Source organism: Cutaneotrichosporon cavernicola, assembly GCF_030864355.1.
Source record: "Cutaneotrichosporon cavernicola HIS019 DNA, chromosome: 6".
Classification (NCBI taxonomy): domain Eukaryota; kingdom Fungi; phylum Basidiomycota; class Tremellomycetes; order Trichosporonales; family Trichosporonaceae; genus Cutaneotrichosporon; species Cutaneotrichosporon cavernicola.
The window spans coordinates 1,196,897-1,223,298 of NC_083398.1; the positions used below are offsets into that span (position 1 = coordinate 1,196,897).

The window sequence follows — 26,402 nt, forward strand, 5'->3', positions numbered from 1 at the left end:
TTCACGAGCCAAAATGTACTCGTCGAACAGTGCGCCGGGGCCACGCACTGGTTGTCGTTAGGGCATTACGCAGCCGTGTTGCCGTTGTCGCCCTGTGCGGCGGTGTCGGCGGTTGGGACAGGCGCATACGCGCCGCGGCCATCAGGGCCAGTGCAAGCGCGCGGGTTGACGAACCACTCGGGGAACGACCAGACGGGGTCCTCGGGGTCGTGGACGTGAGTGAAGAGGATGAAGAAGACGAGGCCGAGCTGGGTCGCGACGTCGATCGCGCCCTGGGTGATGATCTGGGCATTGACGCTCAGGACGTTCGTGCCAGTGCCGAGGAACCAGATAACGGGGTACGCGATCCAGCCGATGACTAGGCCGGTTACGCCCAGCGTGTACCGGCCCTGCGTCGAGCGGCGGCGGGTACGCACCGCGGTGATGCCGGGGAAGAAGAGCATAGACCACGAGCAGAGGGTAAAGAGAAGGGCCAAGACGGACCACCCGATGAACGCGAGGCGTGGGCGGAGGCTGCGACGGCGCGACGGGAAGTGGTCTGCCGCGATGGTTGAGGCACACGAGAACGCGGCTGAGATCGCAGCTGTGACCGCGTGCAGAGGCGCTGTGCCACTAAGAATTGCAAACATGACGATGAGCAGGGGGAGCGTGACGGTGTGCGCTGCCTCTTGCATCCAGAAAATCTCACGGAAGTAGACCTCTACCGGAGCCGGTTTCTCGGGGATGCCGATGGGAGGGTTGGGGTCGTGGTGGTGCGGTGGCTGATCATGCCGATGCCGGTGGTGGCGGTGTTGGATGCCGAGACCAGTAGCGAGGCAAAAGTACGTGAACGCGGTGAAGGTGAGCAACAGAGCCGAGAGGCTGGTGTGAGCAAGTTCAAGAGGTCGAGAGTGCGTACTAGTGAAAGACGCGGATCTTGTTCTCGACGCGCCGGGCGAGGAGGAGAGTGCCCGCGACGCCGGCGGCGAAGAGGCTAAAGAAGACCCAGAGCGCAATGTGCACGGGCTTGCCGGCTTCAAGGTAGTGGTAGTGGTAAGCCTGGGGTTAGTGGCGGGCGTACGGATCGCAAGGAGGCTGGCAACTGCGCGCTGAATGGCGAGATCGAGATCGCCGGATCGCCATCTTCAGGTGCGGGTGAGATCTGCCACTGTGACGCACCGTCACGCAGCATCCCAAAACGCACTGCCGATCTCGACACAACACGTTGGAGACGGGCGTGGGCGAGGGAAGGTGTGTCATGACACACTCCTCGCACATGTGTCACATCATCGCGAGCTCCCTGATGGGATGCATCCTCGCTAGGCCCACGGATGAGGTAGAACCCCCCCCCCCCCCCCCTCAACTCAACCCGCCACAGTCGTCACTGACAGGCCGCAACGGGAGGTGGAGGGGAGTGATATGGGCCACATTGGAGAGGAAGAAGCGACTGCAAGGAGAGTAAACGTAACGGTGGGGAATTGCTTCGGGATCTCTGGGAGGGAGGAAGGTCCACTCACGTCGTGTCCGGGTCCTGGGCCATGATCGGGGTACTGGTAGCTCATGATGAAAGGGGAGGTGTTGAGCATGGTGATTAAATCTAGTGAAGAGGATGATAATGAAAGAAGAGAAAGGAAGGAGAGTTGGCGTTTATGACTGGCCTTGGGAGTTGGGAATGAGGAGTGGGGCGCAGTGGCGAACTGCGAAGAGTGACTATGACTATGACTGAGTGTAAGGGTGTGGTGTCAACAAGGGCCAACTTGGCATCTTGGGTGGGAGCTTCAAACACCAGTATCACTTCCATGACCGCATCACTCCACCTCGGTATGTCATGACGTCGCCCAAGGGTCACATTCCACAACCACCACATGCTAGCTGCTAGCTGACACAGAGCAGCCACATATGGATATCCATAGTCCGTGTAACTCGCTCAAGACTATCCAACAAACAACCACCGCACCGCGTTCCACAACCACGACATCGTGTCCTGCACAGCGCGTATACTGCCGTCAGCTGTATGTCCCCAGTTCAAAGCTGTACCTTGGTTGATGCGCGAGCCACGTCCCCCAGTTGGAAGGGTGGACGACTCGCCCGAGCCCGTGCTCGGTGCGCGGTGCCAGCTCCGCTTCCCTCTTCAGATCCCGCTCCGTGCCCAACTTGAGGAGATCAACCTCGATATCCGCAGAACCCCCCGCTCGTGTATGCACGGCGCTCGTGTGGTCTGCTGGTTTCGCGGGAGGTTCAGATACCACACTGTCGGCCCAGTTGCGTACCCGGCCAGCGTCCTCGCGCCACCGCTCCTCCTCTCCCCGCCAACCCTCCTCTCTCTTCGCCTCTCTCCATCTCTCGCTGGCACGGTCGACACCATACAGGCGTAGGTCGCGGGCTTCGTCTGCCACAAAGGCAACTTCGGCGCGCAAGCGGGCGACCTGGCTCGCCAACGAGCCCAAGATCCAGAGTAGGACGAGGTTGACGAGCGTGTTCCAAGATACGAGGGAGCCGAGAGCAGAGCGCGTGCGCGACAGCTTCACCACACCCACTTGCGGTGGGCTTGGCGGTACAATAAGTACCACCTCCCCCTTCTTGTCCTCGTCATCAACAGGAGTCTCCTCCGTGTCTTCCTCTGCAGGAGGGGGAGTGGAGACAGGCGGCGGTGCGGGAGCAAAGGTGATGTACGGCACAGCGGCGAGGTCGCCTGTGAATATCCACTCGTCCGTGCGCTCAAGGTTAGTCGCGGGGGGATAGGCGAGGGGTTCTGCTGTTAGCTTCCTCTCACGTTGGGACGTACTCTTCCACCCATCGCCAGCGAGCTCGACGCGCAGCTTGCCTGTTCCTTCCAGTACAGGGAGCGCGACGCCGTCGTCGCTCGCGACTTCGAGCACGAGCTCGACGTTGCCTCGCCCTCTACCTACACGCACGTCCGCAAAGATGGCGCCGTCCTCTTCTCTGGCGTGGACCGCGTGCGGAAGGGAGGTACCGCGTGCGGAAGCGCGCACGACGCGCACGGTCTCGGGCGGAACGCTCAGGCCCACCAGCACCTCTTCGGCGTTGGTAGGCCATGGAAGGAGCACGGACAATGTCTGCAAACCCCAGATACTGCGCTTGACATTTGCGCGAACGACGCCTGACACCGGCACAGCTGCGTGCGGGGCCAATGGCGTCCCCCCCTCGTCAGTCCATGCGAATGTGCCGACTGACGGTTCGGTCGTCGAGCACAATGACAGGGACTCTTCCTCATCGTCCGACTGTGGCTGTGGGGCAAGCACTGCGCCGGGACACTTGACGTCGCACTCGGTCGGGAGAGTCGCATCCTCGAAACGGAAGAACGGGATGGGTACGCGCGCGTTGGGCGACACGAGTGTCATGGGCAGCGGCACGAGCGTGCCTTCCACAAGAAGGACGCTGTCGTCCTCCTCGTCGTTCCTGGAGTGCTCGAACTCCAGCTCAAACGTGGATGCCAGTGTCGGCGTGCGGGGCACGACCTTGAGCACTGCCGCACCATGTCGCTCGATGCGCAGGAGGCTCGGGGTTGCAGGCAACGCTGGGCCGTCGTCCTCCCTGTACGAGTTGAGCTCGAAAGAGAAGTCGGCAGCGCCGAGAGACGCGAGGTCAGACGGTCCCTCTATGGGGCCCACAGTCGACATCGAGTCGTCGGGGATGGTCGTGGTTGCCGAGATTAACGCACCCAGGCCCGGCAAGTCGGCTGAACGCCACGAGAAGAGCCCGTCGGCGCGGATCTGCAGACTTTTCCAACCCCATCCGGGCGGAAGAACGGCCTCGAGCCTGAACGGCCCGTCGGTTGATGCAATCACGGCCTCAAATGTGATCCCGACAGAGGGTTGTCTGGGGTCCCAGTGCGGCACAATACGCAGGCCTGGAGGCGTACCGAGCGCCGGCGCAAAGCCCCACTGTAACGCGACGACATCCGTGCTCTGGTACCGGCCGCGAAGCCAGCTGCTATCCTCGTCACTGCCGTCGCTTGAGCCTGCACCAGGCACCTCGCCGTCCTCCCACCCGTCGTCGAAGCGGCGCTTGGACGGCGTCGAGGGGTCGTGTGCGTCAAACACGGACGACGGCAGCGGGAGAACCCGCGGCATTGTCACGATCTCTGCGGACGTGCACTCCGGGTCGGGCGGGACGATCTCGAAGCGGATAAAGTTGTCGAGGCACTTGGGAGTCGGGATGGAGGCCTGGTGTGAGCAACAAGACAAGGGTCTAGCGACAGGGCCTTTACCTTGAACCACGTCTGCCCGTTAGTCGTTTCCTCGTCGATCGGCACCTCAAACTCGAGAACGACAAGCCACTCGTTGCGAGCCCGCCCACCGACCGACGAGCGCCGCCGCACTTTTTCGTTTGTTGGGACCGGGGTGCCGTCGACCACAACGAAGACCTGGTCCGTTGCCCGGGAGACGTCGACGTGGGGCTTGAGACCAGGGTCGTTCGTGACTGGAGGGTATGCGCCGGGTGGTGGAAGGGCGAGGAGTGCCGCAGCGGTCGCGATGTGTCGTGACGACGACGCTAACGCGAGTGATGCGGGAAGGGGGTAAAGCGCAGGAATAGATCGTAACTTGGGCTTGGGGCCTCTGCGTTAGTCGATCACAAGGCCCAAGCATCCGTGCACGACGCACCTTGGAACAGCTCCCAGCGTTGCTGGCGCCCATCTCCGTCCTTGGGAAGCGTGATCTAATGTCAGCTTGGCTCTGGAGTAGGGTCTTGGGTGGTGAGAAGAAGGCGATGGACCTGGGAGATACCGCATGAGAACCCACCTTGAGACACAAGACGCCGACGACCTTGTCGCCGCGCGCGGTCGCCTCCAATCCAGCCTTGGATACCACCAATCCTGCCGGAGCCGTCGGCGTGCTCAGTCCCATGTTGAGTCTTCCAGTACCAGCAGTGCTCATGTCGAGGAAGGGCGACGCGGTCGACGCCGCGCTGAGAGCAGACGCGAGCGGTGGTTTAGTGCGTGGGCTGGGTGTCGCGGACGCCGTGGCCGAAGTGGGCGTGGACGAGCGGGCGCTCCCTGTCGACGTGGCAGACGCCGTTGACGTTGTCCCCGCAGAGGCGATGGATGCCGCGGACGTTGTAACCGTGGAGTCTGGTAAGGATGGAGGCGTAGGCTTAGGGGAGGGAGATGGGGAGGCTGGGCTGGCTGACAGTTTGGGAGGAGATGAAGATGGAGGGCTTGCTTGTACCGGATGGCGTGACGGAGAGGCTGGGCCGGATTCTTGGGATGGGCGGGGCTGTTCAGAGGCGCGGGGGCGAGGGGGCCGTGTGTGCGTGTGGGCGTGGGAGTGGGAGTTTGAGTTTGCCATGTCGAAGAGGCCGACGCGGGAGGCTGCAGGCCTGAGCGGTCGACTTGGCGAGGGAGTGTCGGGAGACTGAATGGTGGCAAAGAGTTGAGTCGAGGTGACGGCGTCGAGATATTCCTGGCGTAAGAGTGGCGTTGTTGACACTTGTAGATCAATGATATGCAAGGGACAAGGGCAAAGTTAAGGGGGGGAATACTAAAGAGATGATTACGTTTGCCCACTACATTAGACATTAATTACAACAGGTGACTCACGTCCACGTGGTCGGATGGGCAAGACCATCTGCCAAAACGCCTTCGTTCCCATTTCTGGACAACAAGTTCGGCACATCGCACTCGTGCTGCAGAGATACATGGCTGAGTAGTGTCTACAGACCTAGACAGGCAGACCTAGACGGACTAGTTGTCCTCGGCGACCTTCTCCCACGACGCCCCGCTCGACGGGTGGCTCGCTGTGTCCTCCTTCTCCTCGTCCGTGTCCTCCTTCTTCTCCGCCTCATCCGCCTTCACTTCCTCGGGCTTGGAAGTGGGCGAAACAGGCTCCTCAGGAGCCACCGGAGCGGCGGGCGCAGCGGGCGTGGGCGCGGCCTCGTCGATGCTGTCTTCCTCCTCAATGGCAGTCACGCCAGCGCCGGTAGCGACCCGCTGGACGGCAGCAGCTCCGCCGGCGTTGGCAGCCGACGAGAGCTGCGTGAGCTTGAGCACGAGCTGGAAGACCGGCTCGGGGCAGACCTTCTGGTAGATCATGAGGAGCTCGACGGGCTGGGGGTAGACGCGGAGAGCGCGGTAAAAGTGCGTAGCAGCCTTGACGTAGTGCTCGGGACCCTGGGCGGCGAGGCCCTCGGCGGTCGCGACGTGCTCCTGGAAGTAGGCCTCCATCTCCTCAGGCGTGGAGGGGGGCTGCTCGAGCTCGAGCTCGACAAGGGCGAGGGTGAGTTCCTGGAGTCAGCGTGAGCCTAGATGGCGAGGTGATGGCGGTGTGAGAGCGTGCTGGTGCGCAATCAGTGGAACGAGGCCGGTTAGGGAGGAGTGGCGGGAGGAATAGCAAGCGCGAGCGCGCACTACTGTGTGAAAGCGCCGCACCTTGAAGCCGGCAATCATGGTAGACGACACTGAAAGCAAGAGGTGTGGGAAGGGTGTGGGCAAAGGCAGGCGGCAGTTGCTAGTTGCTGCTGATGTTGCAGAGCTGTGTGCCACCTGCACTCTTCTCTCAGTCATGTGAGGGAGCTCATCGACCCACACCAGCCGTCCTTTACACCGGACGAACCTCTTCACAGACTTTACGCCCCAGCAGCATCCACAACACATTTCCAACACCGTCGACAACACTCACCCTCTGGTCCCGGACAGCCTGCTCCTGGGCCTTGGCCTCGGCGCGGGCAGCCACCTTCTTCTGCTGCTTCCCTGGGAGTTAGCGCGATCCAGTCATTAAGGCTTTGTCCAGCCGACTTGAATTCTGGGCAGGAACCAGGAGGAAGAAGCGGAAGACTTCCACCGTCTTCCGCCTTGGTTGGGTTTCTTGGTGGCACTTCCCAAACTCCATCTGCTTCTATTACGTCGTCCTTAGACTCGTATGCGTTGGTCCATCCTCTCTCGCCCCCAACAACACCTCCCCCACGCGGCCCCTATCCGCCCCCAACAAACTCACGCAAGCCCTTCCGGAACTGAGGCGAGTTACGACGCATGTAGTCAAAGTAGATGGCGTATCCGAGGATGCCGGTAACGGCAGCGCCGGCGGTGATGATGGCGACCTGTCCTGCGCGCATTCTTGATTGTAGAGTTGGAGTGGAAGAAGTGGAGGGTGGAAAAGTACAGGGTCCACCGAATCTGGATGGCGTAGGCGGACGGCGTAATGGGTGGCGGATGTTTATCTGGTCCCGCCGTTGTGAAATGGAGTTCAACGGTGCAACACAATTAGAGTACTACAGTAAGAAACTGAATTAACAGCCGCAGCCGCGCGTCGTGTATGCCGACTTGGCTGGCTGGCTGGCCAGCTGGCACCTCACTTCGTACTTTGCACGGCACGATCGCCTCGCTGCTTGATGCCGGTCGCAACACGCGTTCGCGGCAGGATATGGATGAAAACGATAGCCGCTACAATTCTGAACGATGTAGGGGGTCCCGGTCTGCAGTCTCATGGTCATTTGTTCGAGACTGCCTGAGGCCGAGTAGACGGCTGCTATATGGCTCAATGGGAATATAACCTGGTCCATGGTCACAATGCAAATCAACTCATCGTCCTGGAGCGGCAACTATCCATGTCCCTCGCCTCGCGTCTGGCGGTGTGTACCTCACAACTAATTGACAGACTGCCCATCTGCAGCTAACGCCATTCATGTCTTGATCCAAACTGAGCGCGAGTGTTTCTCTGCCTCCTTATAGGTGACGCCATACGACTTGGTAGTATGAGATACATAAGTATCGCTAGGGTCTCTAGCGTTGCATGGTCAAAGAGGGGGGACCCAGCCAAGACTAAGGTAAGTACATCCTCGTTGAAGTGAGACAAAAGCTTATTCTGGACTACTTGGGCTTGGCATCGAATGCGGCTGCTCAATTAATTGAACCAGCTCTGCGGTTGTGCTCCCGTTCAAGCGAGTCAATAACCCCTCTTTATGAGTGTGACACCGAGCGCATGACACGACGCTGAATCAACATCAACTGTCGAGAGGGCCCGACAGCGACCCGTGTAGAGCAGCAACGTTAGCGGCCTGGGGCATCAGTCTTCCGTTTCCTCCGTCATACACTGCCTGCGTCGCGATGGCCGAGATCTGGAGGCGTGTGTTTGCGCTCGGCTCAAGATGAGATTGGTCAAGTGCACGGCACAGTCGGCATTTGAGCCAGCTGCCGCATCTCGTGCCCAGCCAGTTCGCCCCAACCACACTTCTCGCGCCCAGCTCGGTCCGACCGCGGCCAACAGCGGACAGTACACGGCGCACACACTCGTAGGGAGAAAAAAGACGTCACGGGCATATCACTCTACCAAGCCTGCCTGCACAGCGGACACGGACGAAGGGGATACTAGTTCATTTCGAATGGCCAGTGCGATAGGACACGGGAGAGAAATGGGGCATGGTTGGACCGAGAGTGTGGGGAAAGACGCGGAGAGGGTAGACGGCGCCAGCGAGGACAGACACAGCGGTTGCGGCAACAGGCCGCTAGCCGCTTACTGGCCGCGCTTCTTGAGGTTGGTCGAGAGCCATTCCAGGCCCTCGTAGAGACCGTCACCCGAAGTCGCGCACGCCGCCTGGATGTACCACTGGCGCTGGCGGAGCGAGTGGAGGCCGAGCTTGTCGGTGATCTCGGCAGCGTTCATGGCGTTGGGAAGGTCCTGGGCGTCAGGCGGGTCCCGAGCTGGTCTGTGCTTCAACTCACCTGCTTGTTCGCGAACACGAGGAGAAGGGCGTCGCGGAGCTCGTCCTCACTCAACATGCGCTGCACTTTCTGTCAGCTGGCCCGTAGTACGCTACTCACGCTCCTCGCGCGCCTCAGTGATACGCTCCCGGTCGTTAGAGTCGACAACGAAGATGATACCCTGGGTGTTCTGGAAGTCTGATGAGGTCAGTGCGTGTTTGGAGGTGGTTCTTGGCGCACGCGTCACACCACGCTGCGGGCAGGGCAGATGGGGGACCGTGGTCTCGCCACAAATGTCCATCCACAGAAGCGGCTGCGCAGTGGTGTGACGGCGCGGCTTATCTTGTTACGCACAGTGCCTCCAGAGGGGACGGATCTTGTCCTGACCTCCGACGTCCCAAACGGTGAACGAGATGTTCTTGTACTCGACAGTCTCGACGTTGAAGCCTGGGCATCAGCGGGGGCTTCAATAGACTTTTGCGCGCGCGGAATAACGCGACTCCATGTCGTCGGTCGGGCTCCGCCACCGTCGCCACTGGCGCGTGTCCTGTGCTGCATGCCCGGCCAGGCGTGTGCGCGAGCACGGCGAGCGGTGGATGACGCGCGGGTGTGGTGACGGCGCCGCGCTGACGCACCCTCGGTCGCGTGCAAGTGTTGGGAGATGCTTACCGATGGTGGGGATGGTGGTGACAATCTCGCCGAGCTTGAGCTTGTAGAGGATGGTTGTCTTACCGGCGGCGTCGAGACCGACCATGAGGATGCCTGTGAGGATGAGCTAGGCCCTTGCGGGGAAATGGCGGCAAACGAGTTACGCGCATTGGGACGCGGCGTTCCTCTAGGCGCAGAATGACAGTGATGCCATTAAGAGAAATACTCACGCATCTCCTTCTTGCCGAAAAGGCCGGAGAGGAGGCGGGAAACGGAGAGACCCATGTTGATTAGAGTTGGGCGTGGGGGAGAATGGGTGGGGAGGAGAGATGAGAGATGGGTATGAAGATAAGTATAGTTGGGAGGGAAGTTGGTAGTGTGGACGAATGAGTGGGTAGCGTGGAGGGTGCTGGCGTGGAGGGGCCCTCTGAACGCAGGGTGATAGGGTGGTAAGGTGGAAGCAACGCTTAGGGCGCTCCAAAGACTAGGACTAGGCGCTTTGGCGGACACAATACAGTAATGTGCTTGGTGATCGTGGAGAACCTGGGCGGCGCTAGTTGTGCCTTCACCATCCAAGACCAAAAACTCGAGCCACGCGTCACTATCCCTGACTTCCAAACCTATTAACCCTCGGCCATCTTCGGCGATATCAACTTAACGCGACGTGGCACATGCTTAGGTGACAGCTCTCGCCACCACTGCATCGACCATTATCAGCAATGCCACCAACCTCGCATTACATCGTAGAGTCGTAGCGTCACATTGTTGCTTCGTTTCATCCCTGGAACTGCTTCTCGCGTCATCACGTCCAACGTTTAGCTAACCTCCAGCGCATTCACATTCACACGACCACATCGCTGATCACTGTGGACTGACCGCTATGCAATACATTCAACTACAAACTTACTGCCGCGCCTCTAAATTGGCACATAGTCATTAATCCGGCTACGCGCGTCCTGCGCAATACACTCAGCGATCCAGGTCAGGTTGCGCACCTCTTGCTCCTTGAGCTTGACGATCGAGTAGAAAATGGCGTACTGGAACTGCTGGAAGAAGCTCTCCTTGTTGAGCGCAACATCATGCTTGAAGAACTCGTCCTCGAGCGACGACCCGGCTTCTTGCTCATCGGTCGAGGTGGTGTTGGCCCCACCCGCGCGGTCAAAGAACGCACGGTACTCAGGCACATGGTCGACCGCGGCCATGACCTGCTCAACATCGTCGGCGCGCGCCAGCATGTTGTTACCCTCGGGGTAGAGACGGCCGATGGTAGGGAAGAGACGCGCGCGCTGGTCCTTGGACAGCTCGGTACCAAACGAGTTGATCGTAATGTTAATGGAGCGGCGGTCGGCCTCGAACGCGAGAATCTTGGCCATGACCTCGCCCGTGGGCGCGGGGAGGGTCTGGCAGAAGCGGTAAAAGTCCTCGAGATACGCCTTGTACAGCGAGTTGCGGATGATCTCAATGTTGAGGTCGTCAAGGTCCTGCGCCGACAGGCAGTCACGGAAGTAGGGCGCGAGGGGAGTCTCGACAAGCACCGAGTGGTACAGCTCCTCGACGTTTGTCGCGACACACAGCGCCGGCATCGTGTCGAACACGCCAAGTGGGTGGCAGCGCTCCAGCAGCTCGTGCGTGTCGCGCTCATGCAGCGTGCCGAGGGTCAGGAGGATGACATTGTCGATCATGTACGCGTAGGTGATGTAGTCCATGAACGTAGCGAGAGGCTCGACGGCGTTGGTGCGCGTGTAGTTGAACTCTTCGACGAGCTTGGCCGTGGCCTACAGGGTTAGCACGTGTCATGTGATGTGATGTTAGTGGTTCTCCTTCCCCCACCTTGTCAGCAATGGTCGCCGTGGACAGGGGTAAGGGCTCGTTGGCGAGGAAGTTGCCATAGTCGGTCGACGAGAGCTGCATGCGGAAGTCTGCTGTGAGCACAAGCCAAGCAATGTGCGCGCGTACCCTCAAGGTTCTCGCATTGGGTGAGGTTGTGGTACTGCGACTGGGAGAGAAGCGAGTTCTTGATCCCACGGACGATGCCCTCTAGGAAGCCATTATTGACCTGGGTCTAAGCGCGGCGCTGAAGGTAGCAGACTTACGTTGAAATACAACGCCTCCATGATGAGTGACGACGAGATGGAAGGAGGTCGAGGACGAGTGGATGCGAGGGAAGGAGTAACCACGGTGGAAGCCGAGTACACTCGATCTAGGCATCGTCATCCGGCGTGGCGGCTGGGGTCGTCGGTCTAATCTCCCACGGTGGTAGGTTAGGCGGTCCCTAATTGGTTTGATTCTGCACCGGCGGGCCTGGTCAGTCCACGTCACGCGCACAGACAGAAGTAAGAGACTAGAGAGCCAGCAGAGCCAAAGCTAACTAACTGCATTGAAAGAGGAATCGAGCGAGGCACGCTCCTAGTTGCGTCAATGATAGACTTTGACTACTGTACCACTACCAAGTCACCAGTCAAGCTACCACTCTAAGCTTGATCACTATTCCCCCTTCCTCCCAAGTCACGCTACCTCAAGCCTACTTTCCTTTCGACTCATTCTCTTTCATTTTCCCATTTCCCACTTCCCACCCTCTCCTCCTCTCCTTCACACACTTTTTCTCATTCCTACTCGGCTTCTCTAAGTCATTCCTCATCCCCGACTACTCAACTACTCGACTCTTTCTTCTCAATCTCCCTTCCTTCACCATGGCCCCCAAGGGCGGTGCTGCAGCCCCACCAGAGGCTATCTCCTCCCCCGCTCCCCCAGACGCGCCGTCGACTATCGCGACCGACCCTCATCCAACGGTCCGCGTCAACAAATCGCACGTCGCCGAGATTAAGACCGCTCTCGACGACATTGTAAAGGAGGTGCGTAACCTAGGCGTGCTCCCATCTGAGTATACGATGCTGACCACCAGCACCTCGTTCAACAGGCATTCACACCATCACACATGCACACAAACGTGCACCTCACGCTCGGATACGCCTCGGTTATCTTCGCCCTCGGATGTTCGCTTTACGCGTACAAGATGGACTTTGAGGAGAGCAAGCCCGCGCTTTGGGTTGCTGTGGTGGGGTACTTTGGCTTCCAGGGTGCGCTGTGGGCATGGAAGCGGTGGGTTGAGCGCGGCGAGGTGTTCCGTGGGCGCAGGAGGCGGATTGTGAAGCGCGTGAGTGTTGCGAGTGTGCGCAGCCAAGCTGCTGCGTGCGAAGCAATGTAACATGGCTGACAACGCAGATTGAGACCGACCACATCCAGATCATTACATCAACCACGCTCCATCACCCGCCTGCCCCAGTGCTCAGTGTGTCGCCGGACTCGCGACCCACGTCTCCTACCTCGCCCACGACGCCGTCCCTTTCGCCCTCCTCGTCTATCTCGGGTCTCTCTTCTCCTCCGCGCACACCGACGTCCGGCATGAACCCGCACCCCCGCGGGCCGACGTACCTCGTGCACCTGACGCTGTCCACCACCTCGAACAGCGGCAAGAGCCTGATACATAAGGCGCGTGTTGTGAGCGGCAAGCCGATTGGCGAGGTCGTCGACGAGGACGGGGGAGTCGAGGCTGGCGAAGTCACGCGCTGGATCACGACGCTGCTCAACGATGCCGGCATGGTCGGCGTCGAGGAGGAAGGCTTCAAGGAGGAGTAACGCGCGTAGGTCGCGCATCCATGCACCCGCCACCCGTCCACATACGCTGTATCGTCGCCTATTCCCAGTCCGCTCTTCGCCTTTGACGATCCTATTCGATGCATCACGACGCGTCGTCGCGCCCGCCATTATCAAAATCGTTCCGCACGCCGCACATGACCTAGATCTACTCTGATAATGCTGCCAAGCGACCAGCATACCCGGCAGGTGCCCTGTGTATACCCCCATTCACGCGCATGCATTTGTGAGCGACGAGCTAATCGGTCGATCGGAGGGCCGTGATGAAGCCGTGTGGATCGCCACCAAGCCAAGTATGCTGGGTCTGCCATGACCGGTTGAAAGTCCCTTCCGCAGCCGCTCCCGACATTCCCCCACCTAACAGTCTCCTGCCTTGTATGGCGCGCCGCTCGTGTTGTCAGCTCGGCGAGGTCTGAATATCATTGTTGGTTTGAAGTGCTAGAGATCGCCCGAGATTAGATGGCGTAGCATGCTACGGAGACAACGGAGTGGCTTGAATAACGGTGATTCCCGCCAAGAGCTTTCAGTCGCGTGACGACATGCCAAGATGACGTCGGGCCTGCTCGTCTTGTCGATTGCTTATACCTTAAGGATCAGATACTTTAAGAAGCCACCGATGGTCGGTGGCGGCCAAGTCCAGATCGCCAAGACAGTCCGAGCAAGTGCATCCATCCTAGCTCCTGACACTCGTTGACGACGATAAGCCCAGTCCTCAGCATGAGGTCAGGGGCAGATGATCGCGATGGCCTACGGACGCGAACATGTCCCGAATCGAATTGCAACAACCTTCACAGCCACAACTGGTCATTCCTCCTCCTTCCTCCCTCTTCATCATGCACATATATAACTTCTACTCTACCCAAGACCTCACACCCATCAGATCCGCAGCAAGTAGCCACAGCCAGCAGCCAGCAGCCCGTAACCAGCTCACACAATGTGGAACCAACCCCTGCCGACCATGCAGGGCGCCATGCAAGGCGCCGTTCAGAATGTCGGGCAGTGGGTCGGGCAGCTGGGCGGCCAGCAACAGAACCAACAGTGGCAAGGCCAAGGTCAGCAAGGACAGCAAGGACAGCATGGACAGCATGGCCAACAGTGGCAGCCGCAACACCAGCCGCAGCCGTCTTGGAGCCAGAGCCCCATGCACGGCGCCGTTCAGAATGTCGGGCAGTCGGTCGGGCAGCTGGGCGGCCAGCAACAGAACCAACAGTGGCAAGGCCAAGGTCAGTGGCAAGGCCAAGGTCAGCAAGGACAGCAAGGACAGCATGGCCAACAGTGGCAGCCGCAACACCAGCCGCAGCCGTCTTGGAGCCAGAGCCAGAACCAGCAGCAGCAGTCGTGGGGTCAGCAGAACAACGCACAGCAACACGGACAGAATCATGGGCAAGGCAAGCCACATGATGGACACCACGGCAAGCACGGCAAGCCATACAAGCCGTCGGGCTTTAACGCCTTTGCGGCGGACTCAGAAGACGAGGACGATTCATTTGAGGCATTCATGCACGGTACAGGGAAGTTCGCGACTGGCAAAAAGAACAAACACCAAACTGCCTCTGTCCCTCTGCATGGCGGGAACACGATGTCGAGCTTCAACGGCCGTTCGGACAGGCTGATCAACGCGCCGACGGGCCACGGCGTGCGGCACCACTACCTCAACGCGAAGCTTGGTCCCCCTCTCCTCTCGCGCTCTCCCTTCATCCCTCGCGCAATCGTCGAGCACCTCATGCGGAGGAAGAAGGACGCCGCCATCAGCATCAAGTACATGCCTGGCGACGCGATTTCCAACATGGAAGGCGTGGCGCATACCTTTGTCACTCCCATCGTTCTCGCTCTCATGCACGGCGACTATGCGTACAAGGGTTCGCATACGGTTCTTCCGTACGCTGGTCGGGCGCGCGAGGTGGTGGTTAGCGCGGCGATCCAGCCCGATTTCGAGGATACGAATGGGATGATGGCGCTTGCGCGCCTCGAACACTACCCCATCCAGGGAGAGGACTGGAAGGCTTGGAACCAGAACATTGCCTCCCCTGATGAGAAGTACAACAACAACACGCGGATGAGTTACGACGCCCGCGTGCGCTCCCACCTCATTTTCCACCTTATCAAACGCCTCCCCTCCCTCTCCGAAGTGCAGATCCTCTCCGTCTCCCAGGCGATCAAGCATATTGAGGCCGGCGGTATCACAAAGGGCATGGCCGTACAACTCAAGAAGGGAGTCGTATCGCTTGAACTCCTCTTCCGGTCTTACGTTGAAGCGCTCTCCAACGAGATCGGCGCACTCGAAGCCACATGCCTCAAGTACGTGTACACTTCCGACCCACCAGCCATCTTCGCCCGCGAATGCGACGCTACACTCCTCAACCGACTCCAAGCCACCGCGCTCAAACACCTCGTCAACCTCAACCCGGGGCAGATTAAGAATATGCGCATATTTGCGTTCAACGATTACGCCGACCCCCAGTCGGTATCTTACTTCGCGAACGCGCTGCTCATGACCAACACCATGGTCATGTCTAAGAGCGACCTATTCCCCACGTCCCAGGGGGGATATTATTGGCCCCCGCCTGAGGGGAGGGGTTGTCTCCTCGTACTCCACAACAACTCCGATGCTTTCGGACAGAATATCGAGACCGAGGGTCCGGGAGGTAGCATGGACGGCGCTATTGGGTGCAATTCCAGTGTCGCGGGTAGCCTACGGCGCGACCGGCACGACCTCGTCAGCCAGATTTTCGAGCGCGGCATGCGCTTGAGCGTGTGGTAGGTAGTTGGGTTAGAGGGGTCCAATTGTGCATGGTATGGAGGGGGACACGCAGTTGAGGGGAAAGCATAGTTGAGGAGAAGCACTCAATCAGTAGTCACGCGTCAGTAGTCCCAGTCCCACCAATCACGCCCTATGCAAGTACATTCCTATGCTACACTAGATGAGCAGCTTCTCGATCTCGTTCTTGACGGCCTGGATCTGGCTAGTGAGCTCGCGCGCCTCGTTGGTAGTGACGGAAGCGGCGATGACGGGACGCGAGACGCCACACGCGCGGCCAAGTGCAGTCTTTGAGGGAAGGAAGACGTAGGGAACGTTCTTGTCCTCGCAGAGAAGGGGGAGGTGGAGCACAATCTCGATGGGCTCGACGTCGGCCGTCATGACGATGAACTCGGCGATACCGCGGTTAAGCTGGGGTCAGCACGAGCTCGCGATGCTCCCGAAGGCGAGGTGGATGGGAAAGAGACGAAAGCTCTACAAGCGATGTCGCCAGTTGCTGACACCCTACTCACAGTCTTGGTCGCCTCGTTCGCACCCTTCTTCAGCTGCTTGTAGTGGGAAGCCTGCTGAATCAGGTCGAGGATCTGGTTGGTGAGCTGCGCGTTGGCGAGCGGGAAGGCCTTCGAGTTCGCTTCGGACATGTTTGTTGCTAGTGACCTCACGGCAAGGATCACGGGTCGATTAGAGGTAGTGTAGAGATTCAAGTGACAATCTTGAATCTTCCAGGGTGAATTGAAGATTCTTGGGTGGCGGTGGAGGTTGGATAAATTCACAAAGAAATTGACACTGAAATTGCTGATGAGAGTATCCCACGGTGGTAACAGATACCGTCGTGGGGTATGGGTAATGGGGGGACAAACATACATGACGCGCTGGCATGCGAGTCTGTGCCCTTTGCTTTGCTTGTCATTCGATCCATCTCCGTGCACTCGTCATCTCGACAAGCTCTTGCACTCCAGCTCTGATACTACGGCTGGCTCTTTCGCCACTCACCTATCTCAGCTCCAGCCCCGCCATGGCAGACACAGACAACTCAGGCACACCCCCTTAACCACCTCATCGACGCGTCTGCATCTGACATCTGGCATCTGGCATCTGGCATCTGGCATCTTGGTTCCCACCTCTCACGCTCTGAACTTGACATATCGCCATGACTGGCGGCTCGTTCTTGCCCCTCCCAGCGGACGAGTACGATATCAACTCGTACGATGCCGAGCTTGGTGCGCACTCTGTCCAATGGGTCGGGACACCTGGCGTCAAGGGCCCGGCGTGGGCGCGGTTGCCGCTCCTCACTGTCGGCGTGCTCGGGACGCAGGTCGTGTGGTCCATTGAGATGGGCTATGGTGAGTGACATGGCTCTTCTTCTCTCTGCAGCCTCTCCCTCCATCCCCTCCGCCTCCACGTCCCTTTCAAACCAACCCAACTCCACCCCACCCCAGTGACTAACTCAAGCCTCACCATTCCTTCTCGAACTAGGCCTGAGCAAATCGTGGATGTCACTCGTCTTCGTCGCAGGGCCCCTCTCGGGCCTCATCGTCCAGCCTCTGATTGGGGCGTATGCCGACCGTTCGCGATCTCGCTTCGGCCGACGCCGCCCCTTCATGCTCGTGGGCACGGGCGTTGCCTGTGTGGCTATGATGCTCCTGGCATGGAGCAAGGAGGTCGCCGGTTTCTTTGGGTTCGGAAACGGCGGTGCGATCGCTTGCGCCGTCTTCTCCATCTACCTCATCGACTTCAGCATCAACGCCGTGATGAGCACGGACCGTGCTCTGATCGTCGATACGCTGCCTCCACAACAGCAGGAGGCAGGAAACGCGTGGGCCGGGCGCATGGCTGGCGTTGGCGGCGTCGCGGGCTTCTTCGTGTACGTCCAGTTCTTTGCGCGTTGTTTAACTGGAACAGCGGAAACGTCGACCTCACAACGATCCTGCGCTGGCTTGGACATACACAGCTCCAGATCCTCAGCTTCCTCACATCTACCATCCTCGCGCTCGCTCATACCTCCACCTCGTGGGCAGTCACCGAGCGGGTCCTCCTCCGCGATGAGTGAGCTCATCGTCCTGAATGCCATCTGACAGCAGTCGCGAGCAGTCGCGGTCTGGCCTCATGTCGTCCATCCGCGCCATTTGGCAGAACATCTTCACCCTCCCGCCCGGCATCCGCACCGTGTGCTTTATCCAGTTCTTCGCCAACCTCGGCTGGTATCCCGTGCTGTTCTGGACGTCCATCTGGGTGTCGGACATCTACAAGCAGCGCACGCCACAGGGCAACCTGTCTGCCGAAGTATGGCAGGCAGACGCGGTGCGCGCTGGCTCGCGAGCCCTCTTCCTCCAGGCCGTGGTCACCCTCGTCGTGTCCGTCGGCGCGCCTTTCGTCGTTGCTGAGTCTGGCATCCGCTCCGAGAACCCGTACGCCGCGTTGGCGCGTGGCGACGACGACAGAGCTGGTACGCCCAACTCGGCTCAGTGGAAGAGGCAAGACGAGGAACGCGCACGCCTGCCCTTTTTGGAGCGGGCTGGGGCGTCGCTCGCGGCTGTGATCAAGGCCGTGCGTTCCGGCTCGGCGTGGGCACTCCCAATCCAGGGCCTGACTCTCATCCGCGCCTGGATGATCGGGCAGATTATCTTCACAGTCTGCATGCTCCTTACGTGGTTCACGACCAGCGTCGGCGGGGCATACTTTGTCCTCGCGACTACGGGTATCTCATGGGCCCTTGCGGGTTGGGCACCGTATGCGCTGTTGGGCGAGCTTGTGCTTGTTGACACCTCCAACGAGCCGCGCTCTCTTCGGAATGAGCCAGACTCTGAGGTCCTATTCACCGCGGACGCCCACCATTCCCATTCGTGCTCTCACTCGCGCATGCTCTCCCACGAGACTTTAGACGACGACCACCCGCATGCCCTCTCTCGCCTCGGCGTCCCGGCCACTGCCCCACAGCCCTCCGACTTTGACGAGGGCGACACGACCGTGATCCTCCGTCACTCGAGCGAGAGTGAGCACTCGGCGCCGTCTCCCGGAAGCCCCGGCGCCGAGGCGAGCACTGCGGACAAGGCGGGCCTCATCCTGGGCATCCACAACGTGTTCATCGTCCTCCCACAGTTCTTCATCACGGCCATCAGCGCCATCATCTTCCGCATGATGGACGCGGATCCCGTCGCAGCAGACAATGATACTGTGGGAGGGGATGGGTCCTCGTCGGACGCGGTGGGAGTCGTGTTCCGGATCGGCGGCCTCAGTGCTGCCGCCGGCGCGTATCTTTCGTACCGCCTGGCGCAGAGGTGGCGGCGCGGCGAGGCGTAGAATCACTGTATCGTAGCTGTATCATGCATCGGATGGCATCTTCATACGGCAACTCGTTATCACCGTCCCACCGGAAGGTTGTAGCGCCCGTCTTTAGTGGACAGGTTGAGGAAGGGCACCCTCACTCCGCCACGGACTGCTCGCCCCGATCGGCGCAACGTATACTCCAACGTCTACGATATGCCAGTGTGGAACGGAGGCGTGAGTTGACGTGTCACGTCATGCGGCAGAAGGCAACGTTCTCGCGATGCATACATGCCGGGGCATCGCAGGCGCAATCTCACGTCATGTACTGTGCGCCTAACCGGCGCTCCATTTTGACCGGCCTAATTCGCCGGTTACAACCGAGTATTTGATGAGTGGGTGGCGCGGTGGCGAGCGGCCGAGATGCGGCTTGGCGCAACTCTTACACTCATCTTCACTTTCTGCATCATCCATCATCCATTTTCCACATTCGCCACCATGCCATCCCAACGCGATGTCGGACGCGTCGTCATGGACGGTGGGTTCTCTCCCTCAACAATGCTAACCCAAGTCGCATTCTTCGCAGCCTCCCAAGTCGCACTATACTATGCGCTGCGCTACGTGCTCTCCTCTCTCTCTGAAACCCAGCCGAGCAAGAAGAAGGAGAAGGGCGAGAGTCTCCTCTCCCAATCGGGATTGACCAAGGAACAGCTTGCCGCCTTGGATCTGGACGAGTACGAAAGCACGATTGCGGGCGAGATCATCCCCCCCGCCTCAATCGATACAACATTCGAGTCAATCGGGGGGTTGGACGACATCATCTCGTCCCTCCGCGAGACCGTCATCTACCCGCTAACCTACCCCGAGCTCTTCGCGGCCGGCGGATCCCTCCTTGCCGCTCCTAGGGGTGTGTTACTCTATGGCCACCCCGGATGCGGAAAGACAATGCTCGCCAAAGCCCTGGCAAAAGAATCTGGGGCAACGTTCATCAACCTGCCCCTCTCGTCTTTGACGAGCAAGTGGTTCGGCGAATCGAACAAGCTCGTCGCGGGTCTCTTTTCTCTGGCTCGGAAACTGCAGCCAAGCATCATCTTTATTGATGAGATCGACTCGCTGTTTAGGGAGAGGAGCCAGGCGGACCACGAGGTCACGGGTATGCTCAAGGCCGAGTTTATGACCCTTTGGGACGGGCTTACGAGCGGTACCGACCGGATTCTGGTGCTCGGCGCGACGAACCGCCCCAACGATATTGATCCGGCTATCCTCCGTCGCATGCCGAAGCGGTTCGCGATTCGGCTGCCCAACCTCGAGCAGCGCGTCAAGATCCTCAACTTGGTGAGTTGCAAACACGCGAAGCGTGTGAGAGAAAAGGGCAAAGCAAGCTCGAATCAAGTACGCTAACACCAGATGCTCTCACACACAAAGCTGGCACCGGGATTCAGCATCGACGAGCTGGCGCGGCGCGCGGACGGCCTGAGCGGTTCCGATCTCAAGGAGACGTGTCGGAACGCCGCCATGGTGCCGGTGCGCGAGTTTATGCGCGAGCAGGGCGGGAGTGGTCTCGAGGCAGCCAAGCGCGACGGGTTCAAGATCCGTCCGCTTGAGCTGAGCGACTTTGCCGTCCATGACAGCCATGCGTACGCGCACGTCGACCCGACCAAGAAGGCGCCTGTGCCGGCGTTTGTCGAGTCGCTCGACTAGGCGGGCTGCTTGCTTGCGTGGCAACCTGAGGCGTGTGGCATGTCGAGGTGGGCGCGGTGACGACACTCGCTACGGATGGCTTCACGGCTTGGTCGCGCCCGTAGAGACTAGATGGACTAGAGACTGTTGTAGATTACCATCTGCACTATTCACCACAACATCACAACCGTTGACAGATAGGATCTTCATACTCTATCCTTAGTACTCTGCTCCTTCGACGTCGAACATCTTGCCGTAGTTGAGGTACGAGCGCATGAGGGTCTGGCGTCAGCACATGTTATCCCATCGTTATCTCCTTCTCTCCCTCTCCCCTCCGTGCTCCTTCAGTTGCACTCACAAAAATCCCCTCCGGCAGGTTCATGCTCAGCAGTGTGTACTCGATCTTGCTGAGCCCGTGCGTGAGGCCGAGCGTGTAGATAGCGTGTGCGATCGCACTCGGATAAGCGCTCTCCATGTACCACCTGTGGTGGTATGCCGTGAGCTTGATCGCCGCGTTGAGAGTACGCTGCAGGTCTCCCTCGGCCGCGTACATTTCCAAAAGGCGGAGGAGGGCGCGTGCGCTAAACTTGGTCTCGAGACAGCGCTGGAACGCGTCCTTTGCCTCGTCCTTGTGGTGTAGGCGCAGTGCGAGTTCGCCGAGGATCTCCCACTGGTGTTAGCCTGTTCCTAGTGCTCCGTCGCTGCGTTACGGCTTCTTTCGAGCGAGCTCGCGGCGCTGCCGCTCGCACTCACCTCCGTGCCAGTCTTTTTATAGCTCATGTGCTGGAGCTGGAAATGCGACACCTCTGCACGCCAGATGGTGTACACGCGCAGGTCCTCATACAGGACAAGGAAGAGGTTATCGAGCCACCGATCACAGAGACGCTTATTGGCAAACGCCGATCCCTCATAGCTTTCGGCCGTCACGCTCTCCTCCTCTGCTTGCGCAGCCGGGGGTTTCTCGATCGCATCGCCATTGGCGTCCTCGCTCATCCGAGGGCTTGACAAGCCACGGGTGCTTGCGTCCTCGTCTGCATGTCCGTTCTCCTCGCGCACATCCACACTCGCACCGGTACGGTGGGCGCGGTACTCCTCCTCCATGACAAAGACCGAGCTCCTGGTCTTGAGCAGTTCGTCCCACCCAATCTTGGACACGAGGAGGGTAAGCAGTTCGTATGCCTTGGAAAACGTTCCGCGCAAGCCTGGGGCTGGGAGGCGGAGGAGGGCGACGTCGGCCTCGTTGTCGCGAGCACTCTCCTCGTCGATCAAGCCCGAGTCGGCAATAAACTTCTTCGTAGGTAAATGCGAGTGTCGCGGTGTTGGCATGCGGTGCAAGTCGCGCTCGTTGAACGTGAACATTGGGCACGAGTTTAATGCCAGCAGCGCCTTGTCAAACTCTCCGAGGGTGATGTGTGCTTCAGCCAGCTTCGCCCAGGTCATAAACTCGGATGGGGCAGAGTTGACCGCCTGCTGCGCAACCTGTCTAGCCCAGTCTGCTTTGCCCTTGCTGAGCAACAAGTCGACCTGCGCGAGAAGGACGGGATACGACGTCGGTGCCTGCTTGAGTGCGGCGTTCATGACTTGCACCGCCTTGATCTCCTCGTCTGTCGTCAGCATCGCTAGTAGCAGACTCACTCATTCCGATATAGCTCTGCGCGAGCAACGCCGCGACTTCGGGATCGCGCCCGTACATCTTCTCGAAAAGGTTGGCAGCGCGCTCGAGGCGGAATGAGTCGGCAAAGTACTTGAAGATCCCCGCGGTCAGATGGTTGCTCACCACCGTGGCCACCTGCACTTCAGGATCGGAGCCCAGCTGCCATCCTATTGTCAGCTACGCTCGAATAAGACACACCATTGAAGAAAAGCTCCTCCGCAGCCTTGAGGAAGCGCACCTCGCCCTCGATAGACGTGATCGGGTCCAGCTTGCGGTACCCTGCGAGGCGGTACGACGCGTCGTCGGCGTACCGGATCGCGCGTAAGAGCGCGGCCAAGTACGTCTCCTGCCAGATCTCGGGGGTTGCTTCGTGTCTGGGTTAGCGCGCCCATGAGTACACGAACCGTTCACCACGGAGGTCGACGACGTACGCGTCGACACCGCCTGGGATTCTAACCTCGACGCGAACATCGACGCGCGAGAACGCATTAAAGCAGCTTCCATTAGCTCCTCCTCCTCATGTCATACCAGTAGGTGCCGTGGCGGACGCGCCAGCCCGAGCCCTTGCCGAACCATGCGGGTGTCTCCTCGATGTGGAACTGGAGCGAGTTGAGGTATGCCGCAAGAGATGCGGACGAGCTCGCCTCGGCCCCCGAACTGGATATCAGCTCCACCACATTGCGGCGTACATGTAGTGGTAACTCCCAATGTCCTTCTGCGCAGCCTTGGTGCCGTAGCTCTTGACGACGTGGCAGAGGTCGGGCGGACCGAGCTCGCGGAACGACGCTGTTGTTAGCCGACTACTCAAGTGAGGGTGGAGTTGAGACTTACCTAGGGTCTCTGTGCGCGCTGCGAGCGCCTCGCCAATGTCCGTCTGTTGTCAGCGTGGTCGTGATTAAGCATACCTCGACGAACTCGGGGATGTCTTTGAACAGTTCGGACATCCCGCGCGCTGGTTTTGGTTGATAAGATGGGATGGAGAGTGATGGAGAGAGGTGAGAGCGGGGCACGCGTCGAAATGACACGCCACGACGATACCTCCGTCCCTGATACCCATCAACTGTGCATGCCACACCTCATACTTCTGTGCACGTCGTCTCACCACGTTTCCATCTCCCAACGTCCCAATCATCACATCACCATGTCGACAGCAACGCCTCCCCCAAGAGGAAGTAGCATGCAGGTCAACCTCGACTCGCCAGGACCCAGCCGGCAACCATCACCCCCTCCACCACCGCCATTACCCGACCCGTTACTGGACGAGGCGGATGAGGACGCCGACCGCGAGCTATGTGCGCGTCCCCCAGAGGTAGCTGACCCCAGTCCTCCGACGACAGAAAGAATACACCGATCTCGAACGGAGTGTCGAGGTATGTCGTCCTTGGATGTGCTGACCTGTAGGCGAGCGCTGAGCTGCTCACCAGCCTAGCGGGATACCTGACAACATTCCAAGACAACCTCGGCGAGGTATCGGGCCAGATCGCCGATCTACAAGCGCGGTCCGACGAGATCGAGCGCGAACTCAAGGGCCGCCGCGTCATCTTGCCCCCTCTCAACGCCCTCCTCTCCGACCTGATCATCCCCACTTCCTTGGTCCTAACAATTCGGGACACGGAACCCTCAGCCAACCCCCAGATGTGGCTACAGGCCATCGCCGAGCTCGAGGACAAGATGGGAGCGGTAAAATCTCGCGGCACAAAAGTAAAAGGCGCGCGAGAATTGGAGAGCCTCGTCGACGCGCTTGCACTCAAGGCACTACACACTCTCCCGCCATTCCTACTCACCCTCATCCGGCCCCTCCGCTCAGCCTCCAAGGGCCTCTCAACCAACTTGGCCGTCATGCAGACCAGTTTACTGCTGAAATATCAGCCGTTCTACGCGTTCCTCCTCCGCCAGAGCCCGCGACACGCCAAACAAGTCGAGCGCGGATACGTCAATGCCGCGAGGGCATATTACGAAACTGGAATGAGGCGGTACGGGCGTGCATTGGGCCTAATCCGCGCACGCGCAACCGACAAGCCCGACCTCATCGGTGTTATTGGCCCCGAAGAGAAACCCGCCAAGGCAATGTACTCGCGCCTGCAGTATGCGGATCTGGACGGGGAGGGCGAGGCTGCAGCAGTCGTCCTCGCATACCAGGCCGACGACGTGAAATACGCTCTCCCCGTCGAGGCCGTGTTCCGTTCCCTCGGCCTCGTGGTTCTCGACAACGCCTCGGCCGAGTTTACTTTCATTGTTCGATTCTTTTCTCGCCCAGCCCTACGCCGAAGCGCGGAAGGGTCCCCTCTTGACTCGCCTGTTCTTGGACCGGTATCTGACGCTGGCCGGAGTAGGCTGAGCACACATCGACGTACGCCGGAGCCCGAGTTGCGCGACGCCGAGCGAATCTGGCACGAAGTTCTCGACGCTGGTCTCGAGAGCGCGACTGCTCTGTTTAAGGAGTGTATCGCCACTCCACCACCCGCGATCCCGCTTCTCACCATGATCCGCGCGAACGACCGCCTGATATCCATCGCTGAGGGACGCGGAGCTCTTCCCCTCATTCCCTACCTCACAGGATGGAAGATGACCCTCTGGCCGCTGTACCGCAAGGCTATGGACGCGCATATCGAGAGTCTGCGGGCGCTTGCGAACGAGGCGGAGGGTAAGGGCCTCGCGGGGGTGTTTGGCAAGGGCGTCAAGGACGCCGCGGTGCGTGTTGTGGCCGTGCGGTACGCGGCGCTGTTTGCTTGTGTTGTTGCGTTGAGCGACGAGGCCGAGGAGGCCATGATGTTCTCGAGGTTGGTCGCCACCAAGGAGGGCGCTGACATCAGTATGACGCGCCTCCGCGCCGAACTTACCCGCCTCGTCCAGATACAGGCTGGTAAGATCAAGGACGTGCCGGCGCGCCACTCGTTCCTCTCCTCCATCTACGAGGCAGTCATGCACGAGCTCGTGGCTGGCCCTGGCGCGCCTACACATCCGCGCCTGCAGGCGGAGTTGTCCTTCTTCCGCACGCGCGAGGAGGAGGCGCGCCGGCGTATCGCCGCTCAATAGACACCTCACTTCAAGGATGCATCCATCGCGTCAAGCAGTAGGTAGCAGGTATGCGCACACATTTTACATTGGGACACGGGACAGATACAGACTCTAGCTTCTAGAGGGAGGACTACTCCTCAGCATCGTCGTCGTCGATGGCAGCGGCGTCATCGCCCTCCTCGACATCGTCGGCAGCGTACTCGCCCTCCTCCTCCTCCTCCGGGCCACCGATGAACTCGCCGTCCTCCTCCTCCTCGTCCTCGGCAGAGTTAAGGCCAGCAGCGGCAAGGGCCTCGGCCTGGGGTCAGCTTCTAGCTTCCACCTTCCACCTCCTCCACCTTACTCGCACCATGACTCCAGATCCCATCGCCTCCACTTTCCCTCCTCTGCACGCTTCCGTTTCCATCCACCTGCCCTACCCCTGCCCTTCTCCCGCACACAACCCCCCTCCTTCGCCCACGTAACCACCAGTTCCACCCAGCCATACTCCGCTCTCACTCAGAACGCTCCGCTCCCACCCAAACCCCTCATCCCACACACCACACCCAGCGCCCTCACTCACCGAGCTGTAGTCGACCTGCTTGCGCTTACGCGTCCCACGGACGATGAGCTCATCATCCGAGTCGTCCTCGTCATCATCGTCGTCGTCCTCCTCCTCTTCCTCGACCTCCTTGGCCGGCGCCTTGCCCTTGCCCTTGTCGGCGGGCTCGGCCTCGGCCTCGTCGTCCTTCTTCTCCTCGACCTTGTCCTCAGTCTTCTTCTCCTCAGTCTTCTCGGCGGGAGCCTCGACCGCGTCGGTCTTCTGCCTGTCCGTCAGTCACCTTCATCACCTTCCTCCACCAGCGTGACAAGTGACAAGTGACTCACTTCTTGGCCTCGTCGAGAACCTCCACCTCCTCGGCCTTGCGCTTAGTGCCGGCCTCGGTGGGCTCAACGGCGACAGCGGGGGTAGTAGAGTCGGTCATGGTTTGTAGGGTTTGGGTGGTGAATGAGAGAGTGAGAGGAAGGAGGAAAGGGAGATGATGCCTGGCCATAAACAAGCTCTCCCTTCCTTCACCCAGATTATCACCCTCACCCTGGCAAAACACTCA

General features: G+C 59.8%; 13 protein-coding genes across 13 annotated transcripts; 5 read left to right on the forward strand and 8 right to left on the reverse strand.

Moving 5' to 3' along the window:
• Nucleotides 1-65: 65 nt before the first annotated feature.
• CcaverHIS019_0604680 (uncharacterized protein) lies at nucleotides 66-1,565 on the reverse strand (the record flags this gene model as incomplete). The annotated part of the gene is made up of 3 exons (XM_060602929.1): nucleotides 66-861; nucleotides 899-1,038; nucleotides 1,497-1,565. 3 exons carry the CDS (start codon nucleotides 1,563-1,565, stop codon nucleotides 66-68), a joined length of 1,005 nt encoding a protein of 334 aa, XP_060459274.1.
• Nucleotides 1,566-1,912: 347 nt separating this feature from the next.
• Nucleotides 1,913-4,877, reverse strand: CcaverHIS019_0604690 (uncharacterized protein; the record flags this gene model as incomplete). Its single annotated transcript, XM_060602930.1, has 6 exons — nucleotides 1,913-1,979; nucleotides 2,017-2,731; nucleotides 2,765-4,166; nucleotides 4,211-4,557; nucleotides 4,605-4,659; nucleotides 4,743-4,877. The coding sequence occupies 6 exons, from the start codon at nucleotides 4,875-4,877 to the stop codon at nucleotides 1,913-1,915; spliced, it is 2,721 nt and encodes a 906-aa protein (XP_060459275.1).
• Nucleotides 4,878-5,683: 806 nt separating this feature from the next.
• TOM20 (uncharacterized protein) lies at nucleotides 5,684-7,050 on the reverse strand (the record flags this gene model as incomplete). Its single annotated transcript, XM_060602931.1, has 3 exons — nucleotides 5,684-6,223; nucleotides 6,618-6,688; nucleotides 6,933-7,050. The coding sequence occupies 3 exons, from the start codon at nucleotides 7,048-7,050 to the stop codon at nucleotides 5,684-5,686; spliced, it is 729 nt and encodes a 242-aa protein (XP_060459276.1).
• Nucleotides 7,051-8,447: 1,397 nt separating this feature from the next.
• CcaverHIS019_0604710 (uncharacterized protein) lies at nucleotides 8,448-9,568 on the reverse strand (the record flags this gene model as incomplete). Its single annotated transcript, XM_060602932.1, has 6 exons — nucleotides 8,448-8,612; nucleotides 8,657-8,721; nucleotides 8,756-8,833; nucleotides 8,990-9,082; nucleotides 9,305-9,397; nucleotides 9,514-9,568. 6 exons carry the CDS (start codon nucleotides 9,566-9,568, stop codon nucleotides 8,448-8,450), a joined length of 549 nt encoding a protein of 182 aa, XP_060459277.1.
• Nucleotides 9,569-10,200: 632 nt separating this feature from the next.
• VMA6 (uncharacterized protein) lies at nucleotides 10,201-11,397 on the reverse strand (the record flags this gene model as incomplete). Its single annotated transcript, XM_060602934.1, has 4 exons — nucleotides 10,201-11,058; nucleotides 11,114-11,202; nucleotides 11,240-11,339; nucleotides 11,377-11,397. The coding sequence occupies 4 exons, from the start codon at nucleotides 11,395-11,397 to the stop codon at nucleotides 10,201-10,203; spliced, it is 1,068 nt and encodes a 355-aa protein (XP_060459278.1).
• A 576-nt stretch (nucleotides 11,398-11,973) lies between these two features.
• CcaverHIS019_0604730 (uncharacterized protein) lies at nucleotides 11,974-12,919 on the forward strand (the record flags this gene model as incomplete). The annotated part of the gene is made up of 3 exons (XM_060602935.1): nucleotides 11,974-12,135; nucleotides 12,186-12,437; nucleotides 12,506-12,919. 3 exons carry the CDS (start codon nucleotides 11,974-11,976, stop codon nucleotides 12,917-12,919), a joined length of 828 nt encoding a protein of 275 aa, XP_060459279.1.
• Nucleotides 12,920-13,871: 952 nt separating this feature from the next.
• CcaverHIS019_0604740 (uncharacterized protein) lies at nucleotides 13,872-15,698 on the forward strand (the record flags this gene model as incomplete). Its single annotated transcript, XM_060602936.1, has 3 exons — nucleotides 13,872-13,936; nucleotides 13,977-14,178; nucleotides 14,232-15,698. 3 exons carry the CDS (start codon nucleotides 13,872-13,874, stop codon nucleotides 15,696-15,698), a joined length of 1,734 nt encoding a protein of 577 aa, XP_060459280.1.
• Nucleotides 15,699-15,854: 156 nt separating this feature from the next.
• On the reverse strand, nucleotides 15,855-16,336 carry SNU13 (uncharacterized protein; the record flags this gene model as incomplete). The annotated part of the gene is made up of 2 exons (XM_060602937.1): nucleotides 15,855-16,106; nucleotides 16,208-16,336. 2 exons carry the CDS (start codon nucleotides 16,334-16,336, stop codon nucleotides 15,855-15,857), a joined length of 381 nt encoding a protein of 126 aa, XP_060459281.1.
• A 509-nt stretch (nucleotides 16,337-16,845) lies between these two features.
• Nucleotides 16,846-18,995, forward strand: CcaverHIS019_0604760 (uncharacterized protein; the record flags this gene model as incomplete). Its single annotated transcript, XM_060602938.1, has 4 exons — nucleotides 16,846-17,038; nucleotides 17,148-17,559; nucleotides 17,598-17,741; nucleotides 17,777-18,995. The coding sequence occupies 4 exons, from the start codon at nucleotides 16,846-16,848 to the stop codon at nucleotides 18,993-18,995; spliced, it is 1,968 nt and encodes a 655-aa protein (XP_060459282.1).
• A 462-nt stretch (nucleotides 18,996-19,457) lies between these two features.
• Nucleotides 19,458-20,660, forward strand: MSP1 (uncharacterized protein; the record flags this gene model as incomplete). The annotated part of the gene is made up of 3 exons (XM_060602939.1): nucleotides 19,458-19,497; nucleotides 19,531-20,294; nucleotides 20,367-20,660. 3 exons carry the CDS (start codon nucleotides 19,458-19,460, stop codon nucleotides 20,658-20,660), a joined length of 1,098 nt encoding a protein of 365 aa, XP_060459283.1.
• Nucleotides 20,661-20,858: 198 nt separating this feature from the next.
• Nucleotides 20,859-23,237, reverse strand: BUD7 (uncharacterized protein; the record flags this gene model as incomplete). Its single annotated transcript, XM_060602940.1, has 10 exons — nucleotides 20,859-20,921; nucleotides 20,998-21,309; nucleotides 21,393-22,243; nucleotides 22,275-22,460; nucleotides 22,492-22,667; nucleotides 22,698-22,790; nucleotides 22,822-22,950; nucleotides 22,983-23,079; nucleotides 23,125-23,167; nucleotides 23,199-23,237. The coding sequence occupies 10 exons, from the start codon at nucleotides 23,235-23,237 to the stop codon at nucleotides 20,859-20,861; spliced, it is 1,989 nt and encodes a 662-aa protein (XP_060459284.1).
• A 197-nt stretch (nucleotides 23,238-23,434) lies between these two features.
• On the forward strand, nucleotides 23,435-25,329 carry VPS52 (uncharacterized protein; the record flags this gene model as incomplete). The annotated part of the gene is made up of 3 exons (XM_060602941.1): nucleotides 23,435-23,585; nucleotides 23,617-23,663; nucleotides 23,695-25,329. 3 exons carry the CDS (start codon nucleotides 23,435-23,437, stop codon nucleotides 25,327-25,329), a joined length of 1,833 nt encoding a protein of 610 aa, XP_060459285.1.
• A 112-nt stretch (nucleotides 25,330-25,441) lies between these two features.
• Nucleotides 25,442-26,276, reverse strand: CcaverHIS019_0604800 (uncharacterized protein; the record flags this gene model as incomplete). The annotated part of the gene is made up of 3 exons (XM_060602942.1): nucleotides 25,442-25,609; nucleotides 25,874-26,117; nucleotides 26,179-26,276. The coding sequence occupies 3 exons, from the start codon at nucleotides 26,274-26,276 to the stop codon at nucleotides 25,442-25,444; spliced, it is 510 nt and encodes a 169-aa protein (XP_060459286.1).
• Nucleotides 26,277-26,402: the final 126 nt, after the last annotated feature.